Below are 26,448 nucleotides of genomic sequence, written 5' to 3'. Positions count from 1 at the left end.
CCTAGTCCTTTGTAGGGTCATGGGAGTGAGTGGAGACTGCAGTGTTATTTGTGGAGAGAGCCAACAATACTTCCCAGAGGATTTGGTATCTTCTGAAGGGTTTGTTCAAACTTTGCCGTGCAGCATGTTGGAAAATGGCTGCTCCCATGATAAAGAAGTGTCTCTGGGTCTCTTCTAATTGTCTCATCTCTTGTAATTGTGCCCTGATCAACTGTCCACACTGCATTAACTGCACAAATGTGCCCTGGTTAAATGGTGATCTCTGCATCAACAGTTCTATCTAGTACCACAGGGAGAACACAAATAAGATAAAACTGGGAGCTCCAATTCCAACAAATCTCCAGTGATTATTCTCAGCAGAAGCATTTAAATTAGAATTTGGTTCCATTTAACTCAGCATTCTACCTGTAGATTAAGAAATTTCTTTTCAGACAGCACGGCAGGCTAAGTGGTATGAACCCACTTCAATTAATTGCATCTGATGAAATCTTTGCTACAATCCCGACTACAGTCAACTTCTGGAGTTGGCTAGTATTTGCTGAGACCCCGTACCTCATTCAAATTCATCTAAGGACCCATGATTACCTTTACTGTACTCATTGGTTCACAACTTATCCTCCAACATAATTATAGAAGCAAAGTTAAGAAAGGTACTAGTCAGTAAGAATTGGTGCAAGTGAAAAAAAAATTATATATATATATTTATTCTCCCTACTCTTGCTCTTTCTTTGTCTTTCTCCTTTTCTGGTCAGAATGAGTTGAGTTGGCCCAAAGAAGTAAGGCTGAATTTCCTGCAGTGACATCCCTTCAAGTACTAGTTGAACTATTAGCTCTCTTTTTTGATCAAAAAAGATTGTGTTGGGTAAAAATCTGACTTGGGGAATAAGTAAGTGGAAGGAAAGCCCTAAATCTTTTTTTGGTAAGTGTTTAAGTGAAGCTAGAGAGAGCCTTGAGAAGTATAAAGCACCTTAGTAGAATAGCTTGGACTGGCATCACTTCTATTTCAGGGTTTAAATAAAAAATGTATATATTAAACATAAAGAAAAACATCTTCTAATGGCTTATTCAGCTGGCCACAGAGAAGTCACTCATTAAATGTGTGAAGAAAATGGTGTCATGAGTGTGCACTGAGGAAACATTCTTCCTGAATATAACTCCGCATTGTCCTGATATAGTTATTCCCTGATATCACCATCATCGTGTTCACTTCCTATAGAATTTATGGACCTGGTCATCTCAGCTACTTTTATGTCAAGTATGGCAATCAGATAGGTGAGCAAAGGATGTCACTTTACTTGCCTTGAATCCACTAAAATCCGTCTCTCAGACCTGTAATTCAGGCTCATGAAAAAGGCAGTCGCTGTCACTCTTGGGGCCTCCTCTGTGCCCCAGACTTGTAAAAAGTTTACTTGCTTTACACAGACAGCACCAAATCATCAGAGGGAATCATCTCATGGCAGATTTTAGGTACATGCTGTTTAGTTGGGGAAGCCCAATGTCTTAGACTACCTAATTCTTTCAGGTAAAACATCTTGGCTGGTGTGGGGCTGGCCTGGAGCCCGAGGCGAGTGTATTTGTGGAGGTTGGAGGTCCTCTCACGAGGATCTGGCCTCTACTTGTTCGGCCAGTCATACTCCCCAAGATCTTTTCACTGCCTAGGAGTGCTGTACACAGGGCCTGATGCCCAGGGTTAAGACAGCTACCTCTTTGTGATATCATCACCTCCAGGAGTGAGACTGAGGGAAGGCATGAGGGACATTGATGTCCAGGGCTTAGGAAACAGCAGAGTTGTCTCAGGTTAGTTTTTTCCCCCCAAGCAGTCCCTGAGTCACGTGCTTGGGTCCAACTGATTTTTCAAAGGAAGCACTCCCAGGATCAACCAGTAACAGAGTTGGGGAAGCAAGATAAGAATAGAGATGGAATCAAGTTTTCAACTGAACTTCCAGACTCAACCTGATCTCATGGGCTCTGAGGAGTATAAATTACACCTCCAGGAACACTGTTTGGGCTTGTAAACTTCCATACCCATCAGTCATTGCCTACAGGTAACCCTGGGGTGGGCCTAGGGGGACAAAAATCTCCTAGGTATTTTTCAGCTCATATGAAGTACACATATGAAGTACAGGGTGGTGGCCAGGCCCAAAGGCAGTCCTCTGAAGGTTGCAAGTGCCGGTTCTCAGCTGCAAAGCACTCATGTAGAAGTTGAGGAATGGGTGCCTTGAGCTGGCAAAAGAATCTGGGAGACTTAAGTGTTCATTGTAGAGCCATTCCAAAGCCATCACGTATGCTTCTGTAAACTGACATGACAGGGAACCACCTCATACAGTTGCCCGGAGGAAAAGAGGAAACAAAAATAAGAAAGGTCTTTCTCTAAATATTTATCTGAAACAATATCCCAGAGAAATGCACCTTTGATTCCTATTTTTTGTTCATGCAACAGAACGTAAGGGCACGCCAAACCTAGCGTGTTTCTCTCTCCAGGATGAGTCCTGAAAGTAGCATGGCAATGTGCTGTTTATTATTAATCACAGAATATTTCACTTAGTGAAGCAGGACCTTGATGCTCCTTCAGGCCAGAAATGCAAATATTTTAAATTCTCATTTGGCTTTGCACCAAAAAAAAACCCATCCCACTGAAGACAAATGAAACACTCATTAAAAACTCAAATAGGAAAGAATCATAAATCAGTTCAATGGGGAGACACAAAGGTTTCTAAAAAGAGAATGAATAGGAAAAAAAGATAGTTTTGAAATCTGACCCTGGGGAGGAGCTCTGATGAGGTGCAGATGGCCTATGTACCCACCAGGTAGATGTCTAAACTGGGAGGGCAAGTCTTAGAATTCACTTCAAAAGCATCACAGGGGAGAGAGTGTGGCTTTGGGAAGCACAGAAAATAAATGAGAGATAAGAGAAAATAATACCCAGTAGTTGTTAGATATAGGATGCAATTTGAAGGCTTGATTGTGCAGGATTAAAAGATACGAATGTACAGACATCATGGTTGGCACCCAGAAGTGTGATCAACACCTTGGAATGAGGTATGGAAGGCCGTCGTGGGTAGACATTACCAGGAGCCCAGAAAATGGAGTGGAATATTGCATTATGTTTGAATAGGCCCAACAATGGGCTTTTATACTTCTCTGTGGGGTTTTCTTTAAGATATATTTGGGAAATTGGCATTTAAAGGCAGCTGGGTGCTTTGTGAACAAAGGCAAGTAAGGGAAAAGGAAACTGCTATTTCAGTTACTTCTCAGAACCAGCCCAACCAGGTAAGTGTTATCCTATTTTACAGATGAGAAGAGCAAGGCTTGGGGACATTATGTAATGTTTCCAAACCCTAGTTCATTAAGTGGAAGAATGAATATATTTAACCCTTTATCCCTTCCACCCACTAACAAATATTTATTGAACACCTACTATGCACTTGCTCTGGACACTGGGGAACCAAATGATTATCTGAACCTATATCTATCTGATCCTGAAGGCCATTCTTTTTCCATTAGAGTCTAGTGAATAAACTTATTTAAATAATTTCATAGAAAATTATATCACTGTATGATTATGCAAGATATTAAAGAGATTTGTATGGGGTGGTGAGACTATGGGAACACATAAAAATAGGCATGAAAGACTGAATAATGCTAGATTTAGAAACTTGGCAGGGAAGACCCAAGCCATTTTGCTTGATATGTACTTAACCCCAGAAACAACAAAAATAATAACAAAATTTTAGGGTCACATTTTCTGATTATAGAACTTTGGAAAAAATTATAAAGAAGCAAAATTTATTTTTAATGTTATAAGACAGAGATAATAACTGTAATTATTTTAAAGTATGTTCTAGTTTCTCCCCCAACCCTTGGCTGCTTCATATTTATCTGGCTTTGAACTTTGTGAGTCTGTAGGTTGAGGTCTTTCATCAGTATGGGAAAAATTTTAGCTATTATTTCTTTGCATATTATTTGTACTCCATTTTCTCTACCTTCTCTTTCTTGGATGCCAATTACATTTATTTTTTAAGCTTCTCACTCTATCCCCTATGTCCCTTATTTTTTCCCATACATTTTAAATCTTTTGTCTCTTTTTGCTTCATTCTGAGTTTTTTTAAGCCATCTTTTAGTTTACTAATACTCTTCAGTGGTATCTGATTTGCTATTAAACTTATCCACTGAGCTTTAAATTCCTGCCATTATACTTTTCAGTTCCACGTTTTTCCTTTGTTTATTTTTTATTTTTATTTTTTTGTTTCCAGTCTTCTGCTCAATCTTGCTTTATTTCCTCGAACATATTCAGCATAGTTATTTTTGAGTAGTGTTAGATAACAACATTGTCTGTATTCTTTATAAACGTGTTTCTATTGTCTGTATTTCTCTTGATTTTCAGTCTTGCCTTCTGTCTTAGTCAGTTTGGGCTACTACAACAGAATACCATAGACTGGGTGACTTAAACAACAAACATTTGTTTCTCACAGTTCTGGAGGCTGGGAAGTCCAACATCAAGGCGTCAGAAGATTCGTTGTCTGGTGAGGGCTTGCTTCAGATGCTGACTTCTTGCTGTATCCTCATGTGGCAGAAGGAGGGTGGGAGAGCTCTCTGGGTTCTTTTTTATAGAGGCACTAATCTCATTCATGAGGGCTCCACCCTGGTGACCTAATCTACTCCCAAATGCCCCACATCCTAATACCATGCTATTGGGGATTTGAATTTCAATATATGAATACTGGGGGGACACACACATTCAGTACATTGTACCTTCTATTGGATCCTAACTCAGAAGCATCACTTGGCTCTATCCTGATGACACTGCGTAAGCAATAACTTAAAACCAAATAATGGTTCCATTCTAAGATCTCATCAAGTTAAAGTTGTACCATTGATTTAATTATAGCTTTTCTGGGTTTGTGAGGAAGGAAATACTACATGAAAAGTACACATCACATGTGATTTGATTTCAGAAATGCCAGATTATAAAAGAATACACATCTAAGCATTATGGAAATATAGCTATATTCCTTGGGCAGAGGTGTTTGTATGTCCTGATTCAGTTTCTCTTTAAGTCTTCTTTTAAAGTCTGCTTAGTGAAAGAAACAAAGGATCTAAATTGTTCTAAATCTTTGTTACTCTCAAGGGCTCAAAAACTCTGTAAAGTTTCTGCTAGTTAAACCCACATTGAATATAGTAGAGCTATGAGCCATTAGAACCCTGCATTTGGAAAGTAACAGAGTGGGAGCCTAGTGGACCATGAAAGCACTTCCTTCCAAGGGCAGAAAAACCCAGCTGTCAGGCTTACCTGTCAAAGCCAACAATAGAAAGGATTTCTTATCCTCTGCTGAGGCAGATGTGGCTAGAGTATAGTTCATATTCTCTCAGTATTCCAAGACTGGTCTTAAATATCACTCAATCTTTCTTGGCCATGAGCTCTATCTAGCAATGGTCAAAATCGATGGGGAGCTCCACTTAAATTACAAAAATTATAGCCCTTTAATAGGCTAATTGGCTGCAGATTCACATGCCTGCTAGAACTAGGCAGCCCTTGGGGGCTGTGAAGAATAGGGCTCCCTTCTAAGCAAAGACACTTTTCAACTCCAGTTGATTATTGCTATGTGGGAATACAGGCCCAGGGTTTCAGATCTGAATTATGTTAGAAATGAATAATATAGATTTTTAAATGAAATCTCCCAATTTTTATGCCTGCAACGAATTCCATTTTATAAAACTTTCAAGCATAACATATTATGTTTTTGAGACAATTTCGGTCTGTGGGCCCCAATGGGTGCTTACTAAGCTCAATTTTCAGAATGAATGAATCTGTGCTATTGGAAGCTACCACCATCAGTGAAGCAACATGGACTGCTTTATCTGCCTTTTCCTCCCACATCATGGAGGCATTTCTGAAAATATAAGCACTGGAGTTTTCTGAGTCCACTTGAAGCATCAAGAAACCCATTACCCTTTTTATACCATCACAGTATTTTTAAATGGCTTACTCAGTGGGGTCCCTTTTTTATACTTATTAATAAAATGGGGGCTTTGGATTCATTTGCCAGAAAAAATGCTGATATTACATAGTCCAAAGGCATACAGAGTGTCATTGAGATCAACTTTCACATAGTCTATGGACGGTCTTAGAGTAGACAAACCAGTGATTTGGCTAATTGTTGCAGCCTTGCCAAGTTGCACATAGGAAATTATTTTTAATTCTCTAATATTTTAGAGGTGTTATCTGAATGGAGATTTTTTTTTTTTTTTTTTTTTTTTTGCCTGGAGGCAACCAAGTAAGTTTCTTGGAAGGCAATTGGGAGAGTTACAGGAAAGAAAGCATATCAAATGCATAATTGTGGGGGCCAAGATGGCTGATTAGAAGCAGCTCTGGTCTGTGGCTCCCACTGAGAAAAATGAAAACGGCAAGTGAATCCTGCACTTTCAGCTGAGGTATCCAGGTTCTCTCACTGAGACTGACTAGGTGGTTGTCATGACCCATGGAAGGCGAGGAAAAGCAGGGTGGAGTGATGGCCCAGCCAGGAGCTGCATGGAGTAAGGCAAACTCCCACCCCAGCCAAAGGAGGCGGTGAGTGATATGCTACCCTGCCAGGGAAACCACAATTTTGCCATGGATCTGTGCAACCCACGGATGAGGAGATCCCCTTGTGAGCCCATGCCACCAGGGCCTTTGGTCTCAAGCACAGAGCTGTGCAGTCTCTTGGAGGCTGCTTGGGTTGTGGCCAGTGGCAGCAGGCTGGAGACTGCCTAAGATGACCAAGTTCCCAGGGGGAGGGGAGGCAGCCATCACTGCAGTTTCACTTGGCCATTTTTCCCCACTGGTCCAGAAAGATTAGACAGTTTGGATGGAGAAGAATTTCTCACAGTGCAGCATGGTGGCTGTGGCAGATTGTGGCCAGACTGCTTCTTTAGGTGGGACCTGGATCCATCCCTCCTCACTGGGTGGCACCTCCCTGCAGGAATTCCAGCAACTCCAGCCAGAGGTTTATGGACAGAACCCCAATCTTCCTGGGACAGAGCCCCTGTGGGGAGGCAGTTATGATGTCCTGTTCAACAGACTTAGTCTTTCCTGCTTGCTGGCTCTGAGGTGACCGGTAGTCCAGACAAGTGGGATTTCCCCCAGTGCAGTGCACCTGCTCTGCCAAGGAGCAGCCAGATTGCTTCATTAAGCAGGTCCCTTATCCCATGCCTCCTGACTGGGTGGAACCTCCCAACAGGGGTGGCCAGACACCTCATACAGGAGAGTTCCAGCCGGCATCAGTTTGGTGTCCCTGTGGGACGGAGCTCCTGGAGGAAGGAGCAGGCAGCCATCTTTGCTTTGCTGCAGCCTCCACTGGTGATATCTCCAGGTGTGGGAGGGACCCAGGTGAATAGAGTCTGGCATGGACCTCCAGCAAACTGCAGCAGCCCTGCAGAAGAGGGGCCTGGCTGTTAAAAGAAAAACAGAAAGCAACAACAACATCAACAAAAAAGACCCCACAAAAATCTCATCCAAAGGTCAGCAGCCTCAAAGATTGAAGGTAGATAAACCCATGAAGATGAGAAAAAATCAACGTAAAAGTGCTGAAAATTTAAAAAGCCAGAGTGTCTCTTCTCTTCCAAATGATTGCAACACCTCTCCAGCAGTGGCACAGAACTGGGCTGAGGCTGAGATGGATGAATTGACAGAAGTAGGCTTCAAAAGGTGGGTAATAATGAACTTTGCTGAGCTAAAGGACTGTGTTCTAACCCAATGCAAAGAAGCTAAGAATCATGATAAAACACTACAGGAGCTGTTAACCAGAATAGTCAGTTTAGAGAGGAACATAAATGACCTGATGGAGCTGAAAAACACAACCCAAGAACTTCACAATGCAACCACAAGTATCAATAGCTGAATAGATAAAATGGAGGAGAGAATCTCAGAACATGAAAACTATCCTGCTGAAATAAGACAGGCAGACAAGATTAGAGAAAAAAAAATGAAAAGGAATGAACCAAACCTCTGAGAACTATGGGATTATGTAAAAAGACCAAACCTGTGACTGACTGGGGTACCTGAAAGAGACAGGGAGAATGGAACGCTGCTAGAAAACGTACTTCAGGATGTCATCTAGGAGAACTTCCCCAACCTAGAAAGACAGGCTAACATTCAAATTCAGGAAATCCAGAGAACCCCAGCAAGATATTCCATAAGAAGATCAACTCCAAGACGTATAATCCTCAGATTTTCCAAGGTTGAAATGAAGGAAAAAATGTTAAGGGCAGCCAGAGAGAAAGGCAAGGTCACCTACAAAGGGAATGCCATCAAACTAACAGTGGATATCTCAGGAGAAACCTACAAGCCAGAAGAGATTAGGGGCCAATATTTAACGTTCTTAAAGAAAAGAATTTCCAACCCAGAATTTCATATCTGGGCAAACTAAGCTTCATAAGCGAAGGAGAAATAAAATCCCTTTCAGACAAGCAAATGCTGAGGGAATTTGTCACCACAAGGCCTGCCTTGCAAGAGCTCCTGAAGGAAGCACTGAATAGTGAAAGGAAAAACTGTCACCAGCCACTACAAAAACACACTGAAGTACACAGACCAAGGCACTATGAAACAACTACATTAACAAGTCTGCAAAATAACCAGTGAGCATCACGATGACAGGATCAAATTTACATATAACGATATTAACCTTAAATGTAAATAGGCTAAATGCCCCAATTAAAAGACACAGAATGGCAAGCTGGATAAAGAGTGAAGACCCATTGGTGTGCTGTGTTTAAGAGACCCATCTCACAGGCAAAGACACACAAAGGCTCAAAATAAAGGGATGGAGGAAAGCCGGGTGCGGTGGCTCACGCCTGTAATCCCAGGACTTTGGGAGGCTGAGGCGGGCAGATCATGAGGTCAGGAGATCGAGACCATCCTGGCTAACACGGTGAAACCCTGTCTCCACTAAAAAATACAAAAAAGTTAGCTGGGTGTGGTAGCAGGTGCCTGTAGTCCCAGCTACTCGGGAGGCTGAGGCAGGAGAATGGTGTGAACCTGGGAGTTGGAGCTTGCAGTGAGCCGAGATCGCGCCAATGCACTCCACCCTGGGTGACAGAGCGAGATTCTATCTCAAAAAAAAAAAAAAAAAAAGGGATGGAGGAAAAATTACCAAGCAAATAGAAAGCAGAAAAAAGCAGGGGCTGCAATGCTAGTTTCTGACAAAACAGACTTTAAACCAACAATATCAAAAAACATAAAGAAAGGCATTATATAATTGTAAAGGGTTCAATTAAGCAAGAAGAGCTTACTATCCTAAACATATGTGCACCCAATACAGGAGCACTCAGATTCATAAAACAAGTTCTTAGAGACCTAAAAAGAGACTTAGACTCCCATACAAAAACAGTGGGAGACTTTAACACCCCATTGTCAATATTAGATTGTCAAGACAGAAAATTAACAAAGATATTCAGGACTTGAACTCAGCTCTGGACCAAGTGGACCTGATAGATATCTGCAGAACTCTCCACCCAAAAACAAAAGAATAAACATTCTTCTTGGTGCCACATAGCACTTACTCTGAAATTGATCATATAATTGGAAGTAAAACACTTCTCAGCAAATGCAAAAGGACTGAAATAATAACAAACCGTCTCCCAGACCACAGCACAATTAAATTAGAATGCAAGATTAAGAAACTCACTCAACCACACAATTATATGGAAATTGAACAACCTGCTCCTGAATGACTCCTGGGTAAATAATGAAATTAAGGCAGAAATCAAGAAGTTCTTTGAAACCAATGAGAACAAACAGACAACAAACCAGAATCACTGGGATGCAGCTAAAGCAATGTTACAAGGAAAATTTATAGCACTAAATGCCCACATCAAAAAGCTACACAGATCTCAAATTGGTATCCTAGCATCACAACTAAAATAACTAGAGAACGAAGAACAAACCAACTCCAAAGCTAGCAGAAGACAAGAAATAACCAAGAGCAGAGCAGAACTGAAGGAGATAGAGACACAAAAACTCTTTCCAAAAATCAACGAATCCAGGAGCTGGTTTTTTAAATAAAAATTAATAAAATAGATAGCTAGATTAATAAAGAAAAGAGAGACTAATTAAAGAATCAAATAGACACAATATAAAATAATAAAGGGGATATCACCACTAACCCCACAGAAATGCAAACAATTATCAGAGAATGCTATAAACACCTCTATGCAAATAAACTAGAAAATCTAGGATAAATGGATAAATTCCTGGACACATACACCCTCCCAGGCCTGAACCAGGAAGAATTTGAATCCCTGAATAGACCAATAACTAGTTCTGAAATTGAGGTAGTAATTAATAGCCTGCCAATCAAAAGAAGCCCAAGACCAGATGGATTTATGGCTGAATTTTACCAGAGGTACAGAGAGGATCTGGTACCATTTCTTCTGAAACTATTCAAAACAATGGAAAAGGAGGGACTTCTCCTTAACTTATTTTATGAGGCCAGCATCATCCTGATAACAAAACCTGTCAGAGATTCAACAAAAAAAAGCAAAACTTCAGGCCAACATCCCTGATAAACATCAGTGCAAAAATCCTCAATAAAATACTGGCAAACCAAATCCAGCAGCACATCAAAAAGCTTATCCACCACAATCAAGTTGGCTTTATCCTCAGGATGCAAGGCTGATTCAACATGTGCAAATCAATAAACATAATTCACATAAACAGAACTAAAGATGAAAAAAACATGATTATCTAAATAGACACAGAAAAGCCTTTGATAAAATTCAACATCCCTTCATGTTAAAAACTCTCAATAAACTAGGTATTGAAGGAACATACCTCAAAATAAGAGCCATTTATGACAAACCCACATCCAATATCATACTGAATGGGCAAAAGCTGTAAGCATTCCCATTGAAAACTGGCACAAGACAAGGATGCCCTCTCTCATCACTCCTATTCAACATAGTACTGGAAGTTCGGGCCAGGGCAATCAGGCAAGAGAAAGAAATAAAGTGTATTCATACAGGAAGAGAGGAAGTCAAATTTTCTTTGTTTGTGGATGGCATGACACTATATCTAGAAAACCCCATTGTCTCAGCCCAAAAACTTCTTAAGCTGATAAGCAACTTCAGCAAAGTCTCAGGACACAAAACCAATATACAAAAATCATAAGCATTCCTATACACCAACAACAGACAGGCAGAGACTCAAATCATGAATGAACTCCCATTCACAACTGCCACAAAGAGAATAAAATACCTAGGAATACAGCTAACAAGGGAAGTGAAAGATCACTTCAGGGAGAACTACAAACCACTGCTCAAGGAAATCAGAGAGGACACAAACAAATGGAAAAATATTCCATGCTCATGGATAGGAAAAATCAATATTGTGAAAATGGCCATACTGCCCAAAGTAATTTATAGATTCAATGATATTCCCATCAAACTAGCATTGACATTCTTCACAGAATTAGAAAAATCTATTTTAAAATTCACAAGGAAACAAAAAACAGTCCATATAGTCAAGACAATCCTAAGCAAAAAGAATGAAGCTGGAGGCATCACACTAACCAACTTCAAACTATACAAGGCTACAGTAGCCAAAACAGCATGGTACTGGTATAAAAACAGACACGTAGACCAATGGAACAGAACAGAGACCTCAGAAATAAGACTACACATCTACAACCATCTGATCTTCGACAAACCTGACGAAAACAAGCAATGAGGAAAGGATTCCCTGTTTAATACATGGTACTGGAAGAACTGACTAGGCATATGCAGAAAATTGAACCTGGACCCATTCCTTACACTTTATACAAAAATTAACTCAATATGGAATAATGACTGAAATGTAAAATCCAAAACTATAAAAACTCTATAAGAAAATCTAGGCAATACCATACAACATAGGCACAGGCAAAGATTTCATGACGAAAACATCAACAGCAATTGAAACAAAAACAAAAATTGACAAATTGGATCCAATTAAACTACAGAGCTTCTGCACAGCAAAATAAACTATCATCAGAGTGAACACACAACCTACAGAATGGGAGAAAATTTTTGGAACCTATCCAACTGACAAAGGTCTAATATCCAGAGTCTACAAGGAAATTAAACAACTTTACAAGAAAAAAAAATCCCATTAAAAAGGGGGCCAAGGACATGAACAGACACTTCTCAAAGGTACTGGTTTTGTACCAGTACCATGCTGTTTTGGTTACTATAACCTCATAGTATAATTTGAAGTCAGTTAGCATGATGCCTCCAGCTTTGTTCTTTTTGCTTAGGATTGTCTTGGCTATATGGGGTCTTTTTTGCTTCCTTATGAATTTTAAGGACATTTATGCAGCCAACAAACATTTGAAAAAAGCTCAACATCACTGATCATTAGAGAAATGTAAATAACCACAACAAGATACTATCTCATGCCAGTCTCAATGGCGAGTATTTAAAAGTCAAGAAACAACAGATGCTGCCAAGGCTGTGGAGAAATAGGAACACTTTTACACTGCTGGTGGAATGTAAATTATTTCAAGGTGATTGAACTAATTCGGTGATTCCTCAAAGATCTAGAACCAGAAATACCATTTGACCCAGCAATCCCATTACTGGGTATATACCCAAAGGAATATAAATCTATTATAAAGATACATGCACATGTATGTTCATTGCATCACTGCTCACAATAGCAAAGACATGGAATCAACCCAAATGGACCATCAATGATAGACTGGATAAAGAAAATGTGGTACATAATACACCATGGAATACTATGCAGCCATAAAAAGGAACAAAATCGTATCCATTGCAGGGACATGGGTGAAGCTAGAAGCCATTATCCTCAGCAAATTAATGCAGGAACAGAAAACCAAACACTGGGTGTTCTCACTCATAAGTGGGAGCTGAATGATGAGAACACATGGACACAGGGAGGGGAATAACACACACTGGGGCCTGTCCGGGGGTTGTGAGGGGGAGGGAGAGCATCAGGATAAATAGCTAATGCATGTGGGGCTTAACACCTATGTGATGGATTGATAGGTGCAGCAAACCACCATGGCACACGTTTCCCTACGTAAGAAACCTGAACATCCTGCACATGTATCTGGAACTTAAAATAAAATAAAAATAAAAAGAAGGAAAGAAAAAAAAAAACACAGTTGCATTGCACAGAGACTGTTTTATAGGGATGAGCCTGTCTGTGTCTTAGAATAAATGATTTTAAGGAAACCAGGGAGGCTACTAGAGGAGGAGACAGAAAAGGTGGCAAGGGTTGAAAACTACTGGATATTATGATCAATGCCTGTGTCACAGGATCAATTGTACCCCAAAGCTCAGCATAATGCAATATACTCAGGTAATAATTCTGCACATGTACACCCTGAATCTAAAATAAAAGTTGAAATTATTTATATTAAAAAAAGAAACTAAGGTCAGTTGTGGTGGCTTACACCTGTGATCCCAGCACTTTGGGAGGGCAAGGTGGGAGGATAGCTTGAGCTTAGGAGTTCAAGACCAACCTGGGCAACATGGTGAAACCCCATCTCTACTAAAAATACAAAAATTAGCTGGTGTGCGCCTGTGGTCCCAGCTACTCAGTAGCCTAATGTGAGAGAATCACTTGAGCCCAGGGGATGGAGGTTGCAGTGAGCTGAGATTGTGCCACTGCACTCCAGCCTGGGTGACAGAGTGAGACCATGTCTCAAAAAAAAAAAAAAAAAAAAAAAAAAAAAAAAAAAAAAAAAAAAAAAAACAGAAAGTAAAGAGAAAAGAAAGCAGGGAGGCTGATAGGCTGATAGAGTGATTGGTACCCAAATCAAGTAGTTGAAGTTTGAATTCTATGGGAGCTCAGCTTCCTTAGGCAAGTCATATTCAGTACAGTGTCATAATCTATTTGAGAGAAATATGTTACCTATCTGATAGAATATTTCCAGAATATATCTAAAAATCCTGTTTAGTGCTCAGAATAGCTGCTGATGCCATTTCTACTTTAATAGCCATTCAACAGGAGTCAAAGAATAGAAATACCTCTGTAATAAATATCAAATACTTAGATGGAAAGTTATATTTGGAGATCAAGGGAAATTTATTGTATCTCTACAATTATATTGTTCTCTAGTATTTTTAACTATAACTTTGAACACACTTATTTTCCTAGAGATTAAATATAAAATCTAAATTCACTTTATGTGTGTACTCTTATTTCTAAGCAGCTCTACTTTCTGGGTACAATACAAATAGGAAACGGGATAGTTTTTAATTGCCCAAGCTTTAAAGAATGAAGGAGATAATACAACAATACTGAAAAACAATAATCCTTGTATACCGATAATAAAATTTAGGTGAGATATTTATTTTACTCAGGGCTGCCTAGTTCCTACAGTTTGAGAAAGAAATGGACAAGATGATATAAGAGCCAGATTTGGCATCAAATTTATTTATATATAGAATTAGATTTTTCAATTTAAGAATAAATTATGAAAACAAAGGAAATACATGTCTAATGTATGAATTTTCTATTATAAGATTTATTTTAGTAATTCTTTTGAGCACCAGATCCTATATAATTGTATTTTTAGCTCAATGAAACGAAAGATTCTATTCTAAAATGGAATAATTCAGACTTTTAACAATTCTCCTTTTCTTTTACTTTCTTTTAGTCCTTGAAGAAAGAAACTGCTCAGACCCTGGGGGCCCAGTCAATGGGTACCAGAGAATAACAGGGGGCCCTGGGCTTATCAATGGACGCCATGCTAAAATTGGCACCGTTGTGTCTTTCTTTTGTAACAACTCCTATGTTCTTAGTGGCAATGAGAAAAGAACTTGCCAGCAGAATGGAGAGTGGTCAGGGAAACAGCCCATCTGCATAAAAGGTAACTTAAAATTGTTTCTGAAGTCTACAGACATTGATGAAGTTGCTAGACTTTTTGGTAGCTCCTTTGCATGTTTTTAAGCCCCTGGAAAAATGCCTTTCTCTCTTAAGTCCTTTCTGAAACCATATATAACTCTGAGGTTGGAAACCATCCTAAAAACATTTGCTTCTGTTTTTTTTTTTTTTGACCTCAAGAGGACCTGCTTTCCCTGATCACAACACCTTGAGGTGATCAAGAAGAGGAAGGTAGTTATCAGAGCAGTTTAGGAAACATGGCAGGGCTGAGTTTAATATATGCAAATCCAAGTATAGAATTGAGGCAGTGTATAAGCATTTACATAGCTCCACTTATCTACTTTCTATGCAATATTAAGTTGATACGAGAAATAAAAGAACAAAATAGACACATCATCCATGCCAGCCTATGGAGGGGGAGGATTGAAGATGTTAAGAAGTTTAAAAACAAAGACAGAGTAAACCCTTGTACATTCAAGGGATAGTTATAGGAAGAGATGAGTGGTGTAAGTTCAGCAAAAGGAGAGATCAGCATTCCTGAAATAGGGACAATTGCATGAATCCAGTAGGACTGGAGCCAGTCGGGAAAGCTGGGGAGGATTTGTAGATGTGAAGAGGAGTTGGGATGGTATTCCAGATGGAAGACAGCAGAAAAGAAAAGAGATGTAGGCAGAAGTGAAGTCATCGTGGTAAACTCAAAGTGAGGCAATCTAGGAATCAAGGGGTAAACTTAAATATGTAGGTTGGACAGAAAAGTGGAATATTGTATAGAGAAGTTTGAACCTTCCCCAATGGCAGTGGGGATGCATAGTTTCTCACTGAATTGATTCCCTAGTTGCTTCAGGTTAACAGCCTCTCTATTTGGGGGCAGGCCACAATGATCTGGCTGTTTACTGGGAAGAAAACATGTCCTTGTCCTAGATTATCCAGATAATTGTTTTAATCCTCTACTTTGCCTTCTGGGTGTTTGTCAACAACCTGAATCATGGGAAAAGGAATGAAAGGGAATGGTTTGTGAAAGGAATAAATCACTTTAGACTTTAGCCAGAAGCGACCTTCATCCCCACCAGCACAAATTCTGATTTTTATTTCATTAAGTATGGGAACGGTGTCACATATGTCCTTGGAGATTTTTGTCCAGTCTTCTCTTACAAATTAATACAACCAAAGTTCTCTAAGTTGCTAATTAGATGAATGTTGGCTGCCTGATTGGGAAAATGAGATGGGAAGGATTCCTTTTCATTCGTGAAGAAAGAGAGACTTCAACAAAATTAAACTGGGCTTTGAATTGCCCTCAAGTGATTGTTACAGACCTTAACGGCAGAGAAAGAACACGGAGGAATCAGTTTTCCAAGACTTATCTATGGTTGACACTGCTGTCTGGTGTCAAACGAGAACCTTCTAATTCCCCATGTGGGCTACGTTTTAGAACCTTCACTTTGACTTTTATTCCATTTTGATCAAGTTTGCTAATTACATTCACATGAACAGATGATCCTAATCTGTGATGCCATTGTCCCGAATCACTCAGGTGGGGCAGCCTTTCATAGGCATCTGCTCTTCTTGGATTCTTCAGAGGGTGCTGTCAATCAAGATGAAAGGCAGCAAGCTCTTTTGTAAAGTGAGATGTTCAAGCTTGGCTGACATGTCTTGCCTCTGGGAGCCTGGGGAATGGAAAAAAAAATGGGGGTCAGGTATGAATCTGAACTGAATGATGTGAACGGTGAATATGGAAAAGGATCGTGCAGCATTGTCTTTTTTATTTCTAGCCTGCCGAGAACCAAAGATTTCAGACCTGGTGAGAAGGAGAGTTCTTCCAATGCAAGTTCAGTCAAGGTGAGGTCGAAACACCTGCACTCTGCCCTGAAGACCAATGAGTATTTCCCCTTCCATTCCCCTTCCCCACTTGTGTTTGGCCAAAGATAGTCAGTTTGAGGTTTCTTAGGGACATTTAGTGCTAACTGGTCACGAAATAATAGGGCTTGTTAGATGGAGGCTTATTAGCCAGCTGCCTTTAGCCAAGAGGTAGCAACTGTTGGAAGATGTACAAATTTCACTGGATCGTGGGAAAGTAGATGACCGGTGGAAAGCAAGACTTTCAGATGATCTTTGAGAAAACGGACTTGAATCCTTGAGTCTTCCTGAAGTTACTATGTACTTGTTATGGCAGCTTCTAGGAAGATGACATTTCTGTTAAACACAGTCAGCTATAATTTAGGAAGATATGCTTGGAGGTAACCAGTGAGATGAGGCAGACTGGGGGAGCCCAGGAACTAGAGACAAATGACCAGCCATGCAGAGGGATGTGAGCCCTCTGGTATGCTCAGCCTTCCTCCTGGAAAGACAAAGATGGAGTCCACCTGGTGGGGAGGGAGTAGCCCCTTTCTACTCATCTCTTCTACATTCTCTTCCTCACTCTCTCCACTCAGCTACACGGGCCTCCTTGATTTTCCTCTATCACTCCAACACAGTTCTGCTTTGGAAACTTTACACTGTGGCTCCTTCTGTCTGGAACCTGCTTCCACAAGATCTCAGGCTTATTGCCTCACTTCCTTCAGTTCTCTGCTCAGTTTTTGCCTAACAGAGAGAGATCTTCCCTAAATATCCTTTTAAAGATAGCAATCCTATCTTCACCCTGACTGTCTAGTGGACCCCTTTACCCAGAATTCTCTAGCCTGTACTCTGTTTCTGTTTTTATCTTAGCATCTCTCTCCACCTGTTGTCTTACATATTTTTTAAGCGTTTATTTGTTCAATTTCTGTCTCCCTCACCCTCCCCAAAATGTGAAGGTTACACGTCCAGGAACATTATCTGTTTTGTTCATGCTGAAAGTTCTAGTGCCTAAAACGGTACCTGCCACATAGTAGGCACCCAGTAAGTATTTATCGAATGAATGAATTGGATTGACAAACAAAGGTTCAAGACCTGAGTCTGCCTCTGTCTTTAGTGCTGGGTATTCTTGGGCAAGTTCCTAAACCTGCTGAGCCTTAGTTTTTTCTTTTGAAAAGTAGGGATAATCATAGCAACCTGTCTCTGGGGATTGTTTTAAGGATTATATGCAACACTAATAGCTAACATTTATTGCATGTTTGCTCTGTGCCGGTTCTTCTGAGTATTTTCATGCATTAGTTCATTTAATCCTCACTATAACCTCTGAGGTAGGTATTTTTGTTATCACCATTTTATTACAGATTTTATTACCATTTATATTCCAGAGGGGTAACTGAAGCTCAGAGAAGTTAAGTAACTTGTCCAACGTCACGTTGCTAGAGTGGCAAAGCCAGGATGTAAATTCAGTATCTGGCTTCCTGGCCTGCTCCCGTATGTACTATACTTTGAGTCTTATGTAAAGGCTGTGGCAAAGTACCTTGCACACATAATTCATCGGACAGTGATTTCTCACCTATTGTTAGAAATAGTAACAGCGAATTCCGGTGACTGAAATTGACTACAGCTAAGTTCCCTGGAATATTCATAAGTCAGAATATCCATCAGTCTTTCACCCCTCCTCAGGCTGTCTCCTTCCATTTTTGTCTTTTTCCTTTCAGGGGCAAGGCATTTCCTTGGAAACGGTGGCAGTGAAATTCAAATTCTGCCCTCTTTCCTGATCTGTGTGATTTCCCAGGGCTGGACTCTCCACTAAGTGGGATCAACCTGTTCTTCCCAAAGACACATGCTGTAGACGGGCCCCTGCACTATTCGAAAAGACTACTGGGCTTCCTATTTTTAAAGCAATATTAATGGGAGGTTAGGTGGCAAAGTGCCGGGTTTCTCAAGTAAATGAAAAAGCAAGGCTGAAACTGGGTTTTAAGTATCTGTTGGGAAGACAGGCAGCTGAAGTGAAGGGTATCCCTATCTCCAGCAGCCACCTCCTCATCCAGAAGCCCTCAACGACAGTGTAGACCTTCCATGGCCAAGGGAGGAGCTTGTTTGCAAGTTCAGGAGCCCCCTGAGCTACAGACCTCATTATAAACATGAGCTAAAGATTTATTGAATGAAATCAAGAGGGTGGAATATTTGCTCTGAGCCAAGCACTGTATATGAAATAGATTTCTTATGATGATGTATTGGTATTGGGGGGACACTAGGGTGGAAATTGTGACTGGTAAGCACTGCCTTGGGTACCAAGTTTCTTTACGGCGTGCCTCTGCGTACTTCCACTTGCCTCTCTGCACTTCCTTTGTCCATTCATTAAACAGGGATGAAAACAGAGATTCCTAAAGGAATTTCAACTTTTCAGGTGACAGTCATTAGGTGCCAACATAAAATGAACACAACCTGCAGAATGTGTGCACATCTTCCCCAATAATCCCTGAGTGGTCTCTGGGAGCTCCAGCTTCAGGGCTCATTTAATATCCCCTTTTCCCATTTATACACAATGCTTCATATTTCTCCCGATCAATGTGCCCTGAGAGAAAGTTCTATTCTCTGAGGTGTACTAATTACACCTGCTAATTGCTAAATCAAGCTACTGTATCAACACAGTTTAGTTTGAGTCAATTCCTAATATTGCCCCATTATGATAATGTTTGGAGAAAAAGAAGTCTACATTTCTCTCATTCAAATTAACTCCCTTTTCTGTTTAATGTTGCAATTAATTTCTTTGTGTGTGCATGTATAATGTACCTTTGGATAGCAGCTATTATGCCAGGTATTATTCTCTTTGGTTAAAATCTTAAGCAGTTGGAATCATGCCAGTAATAGACATGGAGACATAAAATGATTGAAGTATACAAGAGAATTTGCTCAGTGGGAGAGGCAAAGTGTGTGTGTGTGTGTGTGTGTGTGTGTGTGGGGTGGAGGAAGAGAGAGAGAGAGAGAGAGAAACAGAGAAACAGAGAGACAGAAAGAAAGAAAGAGAGACATAGAATGAGATAGCCATTTTTGGCTGGGCAGAGTAGCTCACACCTGTAATCCCAGCACTTTGGGAGGACAAGGCGAGTGGACTGCTTGAGCCCAGGAGTTCAAGATCTGCCTGGACAACATGATGAAAACCCATCTCTTCTACAAATTTCCTAAAGCTGTACAAACATCAGATAATGAATATTTGTAAGGATCGATAATTTATAATGAAATTGCTTTCTCAGCTATTAATGTTAACTACATAATCTTCATATAGCCTTATAACTCATTTGTGCTATTCCATTTTCCTCTGTTCCTTTTATTTTCACTTCCTTTGTAATGTTAGTCTCTTTGTTCTGATTTCTGAAGAGTTCATTTACGATTAAAGATGTTAACATTTTGTCTAGAAAAAATAAATAAATAAATAAATTAGCTGGGCATGGTGTTGCATGTCTGTAATCCCAGCTATTCGGGAGGCTGAGGCACAAGAATTGATTGAACCCAGGAGGTGGAGGTTGCAGTGAGCCAAGATCGCATCACTGCACTCCATCCTGGAGTGAGGGACAGAGGGAGACCCTGCCTCAAAAGACAGACAGACAGAGAGAGAGATAGAGAGAGACAGAGACAGAGATTTTTTCTGTTTCTGTAACCAAATATCTACATGGAACATGGCATGAATGCTAAAGAGGCCACAATGACTTTCTCTCACCCTGCTGTTTCTCTGGGCCCATGTTTCCTGACCCAGGGAGACACCATTACACCAGCTATACTCAGCAGCCTTCAGCAAGCAGAAACTGCAGAGCGCCCCTACCAAGAAGCCAGCCCTTCCCTTTGGAGATCTGCCTATGGGATACCAACATCTGCATACCCAGCTCCAGTATGAGTGCATCTCACCCTTCTACCGCCGCCTGGGCAGCAGCCGGAGGACATGTCTGAGGACTGGGAAGTGGAGTGGGCGGGCACCATCCTGCATCCCTAGTGAGTCAAGGCTCATTCTTGGGCTTGAGCGTGCTCCAACTTTCATGGCTGCCTACTTTTTGGGAAAGCATCTCCAGTGCTTTCTCTAGTTTGGTGATATCTGAAATTCCATAGTTAGAGCTTTTTTTCCTTTAGCTTAACCTTACTACCCAGGAGAAATTGACTCACTAAATCTTAGAGGCACACATTCTTGGGTGATTCTATCATATTTACTTGGAGAAAATGGTCATTAAGTCACCAAGTGGGGAAAGGGGTTAAAGGTGCCAGAGGGCCTCAAGTTATATAATCTAGGCTACCCTGTTTAAGCCCCAATTTTTACACTCATCACCCAGTGATACTAATTGGGTATTTGTCATTAAGCAATGAGGTATTAGATCGGGCACCGGTGGCTCATGCCTGTAATCTCAGCACTTTGGGAGGCCAAGGTGGGCAGGTCATTTGAGGTCAGGAGCTCGAGACCAGCCTGGCCAACATGGTGAAACCCTGTCTCTACTGAAAATACAAAAAAAAAAAAAATGTAATGAGGTATTAATTGCATCATAAGGTTATGATGATGAGTACTGAGATAATATGTGAAAGTGTCTGGATTAGGGGCCTGCATTTACTAAGCTGCCTTCCCCATCCTCTTTGTGAAAGGAGAACAATGTGGTTTAGTTCACTGTGGTCATGACTATGAGGATAGTCATGATATTTTGAGTTTGTTTGCATGTACCATCTCATTTAATCTCCTCAAGAGCTCTGTGAGACCATTATTATTGTTCTATCCGTTTTACAGGCAAGAAGACAGAGGCTCTAAAAGATTAGACAACTTGCCCAAAGTTCTATTGATAGTAAGTGCCTGGGATCAGAACTCAGGTTTCATTTGACTGCAAACCCTAGACTTTATAGCCAGCCATGTCAGGGTGGGTTGATTAATATTTAAACGGAGAAGAAAACTGGGTTACTTATCTTAGTGGTCATCATGCCCATAGAGTTCACCTTTCCAGATTTGTGCTCTCTGGTTAAGTGACACATTCTCCTTTGGATGGCAAAGTCTGAGTTTATCTTACTAAGCTGGTACTTTCTCCATAGTCTGTGGGAAAATTGAGAACATCACTGCTCCGAAGACCCAAGGGTTGCGCTGGCCGTGGCAGGCGGCCATCTACAGGAGGACCAGCGGGGTGCATGATGGCAGCCTACACAAGGGAGCGTGGTTCCTAGTCTGCAGCGGTGCCCTGGTGAATGAGCGCACCGTGGTGGTGGCTGCCCACTGTGTTACTGACCTGGGGAAGGTCACCATGATCAAGACAGCAGACCTGAAAGTTGTTTTGGGGAAATTCTACCGGGATGATGACCGGGATGAGAAGACCATCCAGAGCCTACGGGTAAGAGAGGGCTTGTACTTGGAAGCTGGGGCACTGGCTCAAAAAACTCCAAGCACAGGAGAGCAGTGATTATGCCAAGCCCTGTCCCCTTAGCATGTCAGCAGCCAGTCCGGAGCCTCGCATATAGCAATGTTCAATATTTCATATTGAGATACTAGACCGGGGTACCTAGAAAGACTGTGGAGTCTTTTTTCCACATTGATTATTTTTTAAGCAAGATAGAGGCAAAGTCATCTATCATTGTGGTCATCGAAAGTTAATCACCTAAGAGTAAAATGTACTTCTCCTAGTAGCATATGTTACCTGGTAACATATGTCATAAATTGTAACAAATTAAAAATTAGTGAAATTATTTGTTTAATGGCTGGCTCTGCCTGAAACCGTTAGCTCCATGAATGTTGTTATTTGTCATTGTACCCTCACAGTGTGGCACAGTGCCTGGCTCAAAGTAGACTATCAATAAATATTTTTTGAATAAAAAAAGGTTAATCACCTATTACATTTGGGCACTGTCCTAGGTAGACAGAGATGTTTTACCCTAGATATACTCCTAACAAATTTACAATATGTGTCTGTCTTTCCCTGACTCCCTCTCTCTCTTTTATTCCCCCACCCATCTGTCTATCCATCTATCTATTCATCCATCCCTCCATCTATCCATCCCCTCATCCATCCATCCATCCATCCATCCTCCCTCCATCCCTCCATCCCCTCATCCATCCATCCATCCATCCATCCCTCCATCCCTCCATCCCTCCATCTCTCCATCTATCCATCCATCCAGCCATTGATCCATCCATCTATCCATCCCTACATCTATCCATCCATCCATCCATCCATCCATCCATCCATCCATCCATCTCTCCATCTATCCACCTACCTGTCCATCTATTGTTGAGCCTCCACAATGTGCCTTTCACTGTAAGTAGACACAAAAGAATAGAGCACATTTTATTTTCCCTGAAAAGTCCACAGTTAAGTGGGAGAGACAGACCAATATATCATAAACAATGTGACACAAGAGAAGCCCCAAGGCAATATACTCAAAGGAGATTGAGGTAATAGAACATATACATAAACATTTTACAAGATGTGTGTTCCCATCAAAAGGCATGACCAGCAAGGACTGGGAAAATCAGGGAAGACTTTGTGAAAAAGTCTTGTGGAATATTCTGAGTATAGCTCTATTTACTGGCTTGAATGTAAATGAAATGTTTACAGTGGGCCAGAAGTTGAAAACTTAGCCTGTGAGGGTTTGTGCCTTGATGGTGCTGACACATATTTTTAATCATTTATTTATTTGCAAGCATTGTTTAACATCAAGATATTTCAGATAAAGATTTGGAATTCATTTTCTGGCAAAACTAGAATGCTGGTCCCATTTCAGCATGGAGTGGCTGACTGCAGTGACATGGCCACTGCCCAACTTAGATGGGCATGCAGCCTCAACTGTCCACTTCACTTATTTAATCCCACCTTCCAGGCCCTAGAAAGCACTTCAGTTTGCAATTCTGGAATTAGAGTAGTTGTTTTCCATGATTTCCTGAGTGAAGTATCTCCAAATAATTATAGCTGCCTCTTAGACATTTTCTCCCAAAAATTTAGCCCCAAGCCTTGCCTGTTCTTGTCCACTGTGGAGCCGGCTCCTCACCATTGCTGCCTGTTCCTTGCATTTGTAGATTTCTGCTATCATTCTGCATCCCAACTATGACCCCATCCTGCTTGATGCTGACATCGCCATCCTGAAGCTCCTAGACAAGGCCCGTATCAGCACCCGAGTCCAGCCCATCTGCCTCGCTGCCAGTCGGGATCTCAGCACTTCCTTCCAGGAGTCCCACATCACTGTGGCTGGCTGGAATGTCCTGGCAGACGTGAGGAGCCCTGGCTTCAAGAACGACACACTGCGCTCCGGGGTGGTCAGTGTGGTGGACTCGCTGCTGTGTGAGGAGCAGCATGAGGACCATGGCATCCCGGTGAGTGTTACTGATAACATGTTCTGTGCCAGCTGGGACCCCACTGCCCCTTCTGATATCTGCACTGCAGAGACAGGAGGCATCGCGGCTGTGTCCTTCCCGGGACGAGCATCTCCTGAGCCACGCTGGCATCTGATGGGACTGGTCAGCTGGAGCTATGATAAAACATGCAGCCACAGGCTCTCCACTGCCTTCACCAAGGTGTTGCCTTTTAAAGACTGGATTGAAAGAAACATGAAATGAACCATGCTCCTGCACTCCTTGAGAAGTGTTTCTGTATATCCATCTGTACATGTGTCATTGCGTGAAGCAGTGTGGGCCTGAAGTGTGATTTGGCCTGTGAACTTGGCTGTGCCAGGGCTTCTGACTTCGGGGACAAAACTCAGTGAAGGGTGAGTAGACCTCCGTTGCTGGTAGGCTGATGCCACCCCCACTACTAGGACAGCCAATTGGAAGATGCCAGGGCTTGCAAGAAGTAAGTTTCTTCAAAGAAGACCGTATACAAAACCTCTCCACTCCACTGACCTGGTGGCCTTCCCCAACTTTCAGTTACACGAATGCCATCAGCTTGACCAGGGAAGATCTGGGCTTCATGAGGCCCCTTTTGAGGCTCTCAAGTTCTAGAGAGCTGCCTGTGGGACAGCCCAGGGCAGCAGAGCTGGGATGTGGTGCATGCCTTTGTGTACATGGCCGCAGTACAGTCTGGCCCTTTTCCTTCCCCATCTCTTGTACACATTTTAATAAAACAAGGGTTGGCTTCTGAACTACAAAACAGATGTGCTATGCTCTTATTTCTGCATGCTGTTTCTCAGAGCTACATGTGTCAGGGCTGATGGCTTGGTGATAGCCCTTTAAAATAGTGCCAAGGGCTATCATTCCCAAATAGTGTGTTTGACAAAGCCAATACCATCTTTTTAATGCGAACTCTCAGAGCTCGGTGGGTCATGGGCCAGGGGAGGAGGGACATGGGTACCCTCTGATAAGGCACAAACAGAAACACCAGAGATTAGATGATTTTGGGGGTTGCCTCTGCTTCTTTCTTCTAGATCCAACACAAAGTCCTGCTTTGAACCTCCATAAATCTTCATGGAATGCTTTTATAGCATCTGAATTGGAGTCACATATTTACTCACACTAAGTTTAGATATTCCAAGAAACTGTGGCTTCACTATTGTCTATAACTTAAGTGATTTTTCTCTCAACCCTCACACTCACCTCCCACTGGATAGTGAAGGAAGGAACATGAATTCAGTCTAGTCAGACACCTTAAGTAATCTTGGCAGTGACCCTCTTTTTGGGGTGACTTACTTTTTTATCCTTTCTCCCCTGCTCTCCTCGCCAGTTTCCTCTTCAGTAGGCTGGTGCTTTGGAGGCTTACCTTCCCTCAAGCATTGGGATGAGAGTGAGGACCCCCGAGTTCCTGCTGGTTCTTGGGTGTGTGTAGTGGGTCTTTTTGTTGCTGACATTTAATGCTAGAGTCTGTAATTAGTGTAACTTGTGCTATGTTCTCTATTTCATGGAGCCCAGCACTCCTTCCTGCAGACTCGTCCCCTCAGCTCTTGCTGGAACTGGTCTTCCTGGCATCTGGTGGTGACTCCTGTTTGACCCTTGTCTGGGTCACTCAGCCTCATGACCACAGTGACAACCTTCTCTGGCAACTGCCCAGCCAGACTCTCTGCAACCTCCTTTTCCTCCTTTGGGGGGTTGGGGGAACTTCTTGGTCTTTTCCATACCACATGACAGCTGAGAGCCCAGGCTTGTTACCGAGCATTCTGGGAGACATTTGCCTTATGTAGACCCAAAAAGGAACTCCCCTGTTCCCTTAATCTATCTCAGAAAACTTAAGGGCTTTAGCCCAAGACAGGGGGTGAGGATTTTATTTGTTTCCCAACCTGTCTCCGGCCCCATGTCTGGGTCTTGAGCCAGAAGAGAATTTCTTCTACTTTCTCTTTTTGTCAGCCTTTCCTGGGGCTTTCCATAAGTCACATCCTCCTCCTTTCATTCAACCCTCCATGCCCAACCTCCTGGCTTAATCAAAGAGCGATGTGTTAGTTATCAATGGTTGAGTACAAATTACCCATCACTTAGTGGCTTAAATGGTAAGTGTTTATTCTCTCACAGTGTCAGTGGGTCAGGAATTGGTGAGCAGCTTAACCTGAGGTTGTCATCAACCGAAGCCTTGACGGAGGCTGGAGGATTTGATTCTATAAATATTTATCAGGTCACTCAAAGGTTTTTCTTCCTTAAGCCTAGAAAGCTTGGATCTTAAAAGGTGTAATGGAACTTGGATCAAAGAGATAGATCTTAATTCAAATTCCTATCTTTTAACTTCTTTTCTAAAGTGATTTTGGGCAAGTACTAAGCTTCTCTACCTCAGCTTCATTATCTGGTAAATTGGCATAATAAAATCTTGAGATTTTACTGT

At 41.5% G+C, this 26,448-nt stretch overlaps 1 protein-coding gene across 6 annotated transcripts in view; it reads left to right on the top strand.

Moving 5' to 3' along the window:
• PAMR1 (peptidase domain containing associated with muscle regeneration 1) overlaps positions 1 to 24,795 on the top strand; it is a 180,470-nt gene extending 155,675 nt beyond the window's left edge. For 4 of the 6 annotated variants that reach the window (XM_030829201.1, XM_030829205.1, XM_030829203.1 and 1 more), the window contains 6 exons: positions 4,473 to 4,523; positions 14,640 to 14,852; positions 16,636 to 16,702; positions 20,454 to 20,686; positions 21,758 to 22,050; positions 23,730 to 24,795. In XM_030829201.1, the coding sequence (XP_030685061.1) occupies positions 4,473 to 4,523; positions 14,640 to 14,852; positions 16,636 to 16,702; positions 20,454 to 20,686; positions 21,758 to 22,050; positions 23,730 to 24,266 (1,394 nt within the window). In that variant the 3' untranslated portion in view covers positions 24,267 to 24,795. The remainder of the gene's footprint in view (positions 1 to 4,472; positions 4,524 to 14,639; positions 14,853 to 16,635; positions 16,703 to 20,453; positions 20,687 to 21,757; positions 22,051 to 23,729) is intronic. The other 2 variants (XM_030829202.1, XM_030829206.1) reach the window with 1 other exon arrangement.
• The last annotated feature ends 1,653 nt before the right edge of the window (positions 24,796 to 26,448 follow it).

Source organism: Nomascus leucogenys, chromosome 15 (assembly GCF_006542625.1).
Source record: "Nomascus leucogenys isolate Asia chromosome 15, Asia_NLE_v1, whole genome shotgun sequence".
In the NCBI taxonomy this organism is placed as follows: Eukaryota; Metazoa; Chordata; class Mammalia; order Primates; family Hylobatidae; genus Nomascus; species Nomascus leucogenys.
The sequence above is the reverse complement of the archived record's forward strand: the minus strand, read 5'-3'. Positions and strand labels throughout refer to the sequence as shown.